Source organism: Galeopterus variegatus, unplaced genomic scaffold, assembly GCF_000696425.1.
Source record: "Galeopterus variegatus unplaced genomic scaffold, G_variegatus-3.0.2 Scaffold487, whole genome shotgun sequence".
Classification (NCBI taxonomy): domain Eukaryota; kingdom Metazoa; phylum Chordata; class Mammalia; order Dermoptera; family Cynocephalidae; genus Galeopterus; species Galeopterus variegatus.
This window is the reverse complement of record NW_007726598.1, coordinates 394,376-399,247: the sequence shown is the minus strand read 5'-3', so window position 1 is coordinate 399,247 and position 4,872 is coordinate 394,376. Positions and strand designations below refer to the sequence as shown.

General features: G+C 49.0%; 1 protein-coding gene across 1 annotated transcript in view; it reads right to left on the bottom strand.

Moving 5' to 3' along the window:
* POP5 (processing of precursor 5, ribonuclease P/MRP subunit (S. cerevisiae)) overlaps positions 1-638 on the bottom strand; it is a 3,761-nt gene extending 3,123 nt beyond the window's left edge. The window contains exon 1 of the mRNA XM_008569354.1: positions 33-638. Coding sequence (XP_008567576.1) covers positions 33-309 — 277 coding nt within the window. The 5' untranslated portion in view covers positions 310-638. The remainder of the gene's footprint in view (positions 1-32) is intronic.
* Between the last annotated feature and the right edge of the window lie 4,234 nt (positions 639-4,872).

The window sequence follows — 4,872 nt, the reverse complement described above, 5'->3', positions numbered from 1 at the left end:
CGTCTGCCTGGGTTCCCGCTGCGCCCTCGCACCTGCGAAACCGATCGAGCAGGCGGCCGCGCCGAAAGTCCCGTGCACCCGGGCGATCGTGTCCCGAACGAGGCCGCTCAGCACTCGGTCCTCCAGACTCAGGCGGCAGCGCGCGTCGTCAGATACCAGTTCGCAGAGCAGGTACCTGAGGCAAGCGAGAGGGAAGTGAGCGCGAGCCGGGGCCTCGAAGACCAGGCAGAAAACGGGGGGTTCTGGAAGGGGCTGCTTACCTATGCTTGAACCGCACCATGGCTGCCTTTGCGCCAGCAGGCCTGACATGCAAACCGGATGTCGATCCCGCCCTCAGCCAATAGGAAGTTTGCTTTCTCAGCCTTCGGCCACTCAGGAGAAGGAGGCAGGATAGGAGGGTGGAGCTAGAAAGTTGAGAGGTCGAGCCCTTTGTCAGTTTACTTCAAGCCCCACCTCCCTCTGCGTTTGTAAAGGCGCATGCGTCCGGTGAGATCCACTCTGACTTTAGTTGTTTGCTGGCTATATGTAGCAATTGAGCGTCGTGACTGTGATAGGAGTCAGTACCGTGTAGGATGCAGTTGCTGCATTTGGGGCTCTCAGGACCTTGCAATACAGTTTGTATGTACTTATATTCTCTCCCCAAGATGGACGGTGGCACTTATGAGGGCAAGACTCTGCACTCAGCCCAAGGATTGACACGGGAAATCGGACCCTTTCAGGTTAGAGCTCCGTTTAATTCTTCCACAGCCAAATATGCTATTATTGTTTGGTCCTTTCAATTATGGAGACGGACGTATTGTCTCTTTTGTTTGCAAAAACAATCCGTGGTCATTGTATTTTTTATTTTTTACAGAAAAGTACAAAGAAGAAATAAAAATAAATTATAATCCCAGCACCGAGAGAGTAATTTAATCATATAGTGCGTTTTCTTCCGTCATTCACCCCCTGTGCCAGCGGTTCTCAAAGTGTGATACAGGGACCACCGAGAAGTCCCGGGCTCACTTAGTAAGTTCCTGAAGTCAAAATTACTTGCATAGTAATACTAAGATGTTATTTGCCTTTTTCACTCTCTGAGTGGACAGTGAAGTTTTTCAGAGGTTACGTGACGTGGTGACATCATTGCTCTGACGGCTAATGGAATTGTGCTTTGTGTTTTCTACATTTCTCAATTTTAATGTCCATGGCATATATCAATAGCACTTTGGGATCCTCAGTTTAAGAGTGTAAAGGGATTCTGAGACAAAACAGTCTGAGAACTGTGCCTTATGTTAAATTATGTTTTTAAGAATAGAGGATCGTACTGTTTAGTACCCTATTTTTTCCTCTTCACTTGAATATCTTTTTAAAAAAATATTGAAGTATAACATACATAAAGTGTATATTCTCAAGTGTACAACTCAATGAATTTTTACGTATGTATAGACTTGTGTAACCACTGCCCAGATTAGGTATAGAAAGCGTTTCCAGTAAGTACCCTTGAGCCCTCTTCCCAGACAAAACCCTTACCGAAAGTAGCCCCTATTCTGACTGTATCACGTAGATTAGTTTTGCCTGTTCTTGAACGTTTTATAAATTTTTTAAAGCATGCTTTCTTTTGTGTCTGGCTTCTTTAACTCAACATAATTGTAAGTTTCATTCTTGTCAACTGTTCTGCAACAATATTAGTTTTCAGCTGTGCTGTGTTGCATACTTTGGATGTACCACTGTTGAGTTCGTCAATATCGCCTTGGTGGACGTTTAAATTATTTCCAGATTTTCTGGTTATACCCAATGTTTTGATGCCTTGTAGCCAGTATCCCTATTTGTAGAATTGCCATGGCCTTGGCCATGTTAGGTACACGAAGGAAGGCAGCTTTCTAAGCCGATTGTTTGCAAGATCTGGAATGAATTCGCAATATTCCCATCTCCCATTCTTCGTCACCTTAAAGGAGGGATACTGAGGAAGGGAGGGGAAGAAGGGTAGCAGGGTGCGCAGTGGCCCTGCCGAGGGGACCAACAGGACTGCTCCTTCTCGCCCACGAACCTTATTATTACCCAGAAAGTGTCGCTTGAGTCCTCCTTTGGCCAGCAGGGGGAGTCAGAGGCCCGCAGTGCGCAGAGAGCAAGACCAGGCCTCAGAGCACGCCACCCTCCTAAAAATTTTTCCAACACTCACTAGCCACCATCTCACTTAATCCTGACGTCGCGCCCACTTTATAGATGCAGTTGGGGCTCAGACCAGGCTTACGTATCCAGGATCAGAATTCGAACACAAAGCCACTCGACTCCAGAGTCTTTGCTCCGGTCTGCACGGCTGATGTCTTCCTGTGCTTGGTTTCACCTGTTCACTTAGTGTAATAAGACGGAGAGACGACCGACGTAGGTTTGAATTCCGCCTCCGTCGCTTACCAGCCATCTTCATCTTTGCAGTAGGATAATAATGGTTATTATTCCTATTATTAGGAATTATTGGGATATGAATTTTAAGCGAGTCAAAATGCCGGCATAGTGAGTGTGCAGTAAACGCTGTTTTTTGTTTTTTGTTTTTTTTCCTTTTTGTCTTTTTTACTGACCGGTAACGGGATCGCAACCCCCGGTGTCACGCCTGTACCGGGGACGGCAACGGGATCGCAACCCTCAGTGTTGCGCCGCACCGCGCTCAGCCAGTGAGCGGGAACCGGTCTCCACGTGGGATCGGAACCCTCAGCGGGAGCGCCGCCGCACTCCCAAGCGGAGCACTCTCCAGTGCGCAACCCGGTCGGCCCATAAACGCTGTTTTGAATGAATGAAAGGCCTCCCTTTCTCCGACCAGCCCGGCTCCCTCCTGCCCCCTCGAGGGTACAGACTCTTGTCTGTAGCCAGGCAGGCCTGCGGCCGCCGGGGCGGGAGGCGTCGGCGGCGCAGCCTCCTCCCGCGGTAATTAGCCCGCGCCAGCTGGGCTCCGCCAGCCGCTAATTACACGTCTCTTAATGAGGCCGGCGGCTGTTTGCAATCACCGGGGTCCCCGCCGCGGGGCGCGGGAGGCCCCGAGGGAATCCGCCCGCGGAGGCGTGGAGGGACGGTGGCCTCCTCCGGAGCCCGAGATCCGCTGGCCGGCGGCCTCTGGACGGGGGCGGGTCTCACCGTCTATCCCCTGCTCGGTGCTCTCCCTGACTGCGCCACAGAGTCATTATCATCCCTGCCTACACGCGAGAGGGGACACAGGCTCAGAGAGGTGAGTCTCCCAGGCACGAAATGATCACGCTGGGATAGAATCTAATCCCGGTCTGACCCCGAGCCTGTGTCCTCAACCGATTCCGGTGCCGCCTGGATCAATGGGGTAGTCGCTGTTGTTATTGCTGGTCCTTCTTTCCGGGGCTTCTCAGAGGAGATCCTGGACCGGAACAGATGAGCAGATAAATGGAGGGAGGGGGTAGGGGCTGGGGCTCGAGAAACCTCCCTAGGGTTCCTCCCCTCTTCCCCGTCTGAGTGTTCCCCACTCTCTATTGCCCCTTTCGGTTTGGGGGGGGTTTTGGCGGTTGTACTGTACGGGGATGGGAACCCTTCACCTTGGTGTTACAACACCGCACTCTAACCAACTGACTAACAGGCCAGCCCCTGCCCTTTTGGATCAGACACAAAACTGAATATTAGCTCCTGCGAGGCCTTTCCAACTTACTGGGAAACATAACTCACACAACCCATCTCACGAACTGGGAAACAGGGAAATGAGGAGGTGGTTGGGACACCTGCTGAAATGCTCCCGTTAGAAGTGGGGGGTGAGAGACTACAAGTGTGTATCTTGCTCCCAGGGCCTTCGGGGTGGGATCCAGAGTAGCTGCCTTTCTTCTTCATCCTTATCTCCTGGGCTACCATTTGTTAGACTCTCACTATGTGCCAGGAACTGCACTGAACACTCTGTTTGACTTCATTAAATCACAACAACCCCGTAAGAGTAGGTCTCATTATTCTCTGCGGCTCAGGGAGGGAAATGACTTGCTCAAGGTCACACAGTAATTTGGGCCAACTTCTGTCTTACCCAAAAACCTTTGCTCTTAACCCCTTACTCTCTACTTCCTATTCTGGAATGTCTGGGACCTAGAAGGATGTTCAAGGAAGGAGAACCCAACTGGGGTGCCCTTCTGAGGTGCCTTTGGCATCCAGGGAGTCCCCATTAGAGCCTGGATGCTGCCATGTAGATGGTGGCAAAGGAAAATTTTATCTGCTTCAGCATTTTGTTAAGCAGCCGCTGCTAATTAGGGGCTCCTGCTCCTCTAATCCTATCAACCAATTCCCTGTAAAACCTTTATGGGGACAATCGAGATAAAATTAAACCCTCCATCTGCTTGGCCAGTGGCCTGGCAAGCTGCTGCATCCTCCAGGTTGCTGGGGCAGATGCAACCCTCTCTGGACCTCAGAGGCAGAACACCACATCTTGCTTCTCCTTTGTCCTTACCACCTTGTGGATCTCTCTTCCTGTCCCTGCCTACTGTGACAATTTGCTCATCCAAAAATTAATTGAAATTACAAGGGCACTACTGTTCGACCTAGTAATTTTTCTGCCAGGAGTTTATCCCACAGAGATTCTTGCTCTTGTGCCAAATGACAAGTGAACAAGAATGTGTCTTGTAGCATCACAACAGCAAAAGGCTATCTCATTGTCTCTGAGAAAGCGTCTATTGTGTGTGTATATTTATTGGACAACTATATGCCAGATGATGTTCCCTTACCGGTCATCTTTTATTTATTTATTTATTTATTATTATTATTTTTTCTTTTTCTTTTTTTTTTATTTTGTCAATATACAATGTAGTTGATTATTATGTCCCATCACCAAATTTTTTTTCTTTTTCTTTTTTTATTATTATTTTTTTATTTTGTCAATATACAATGTAGTTGATTATTATGTCCCAT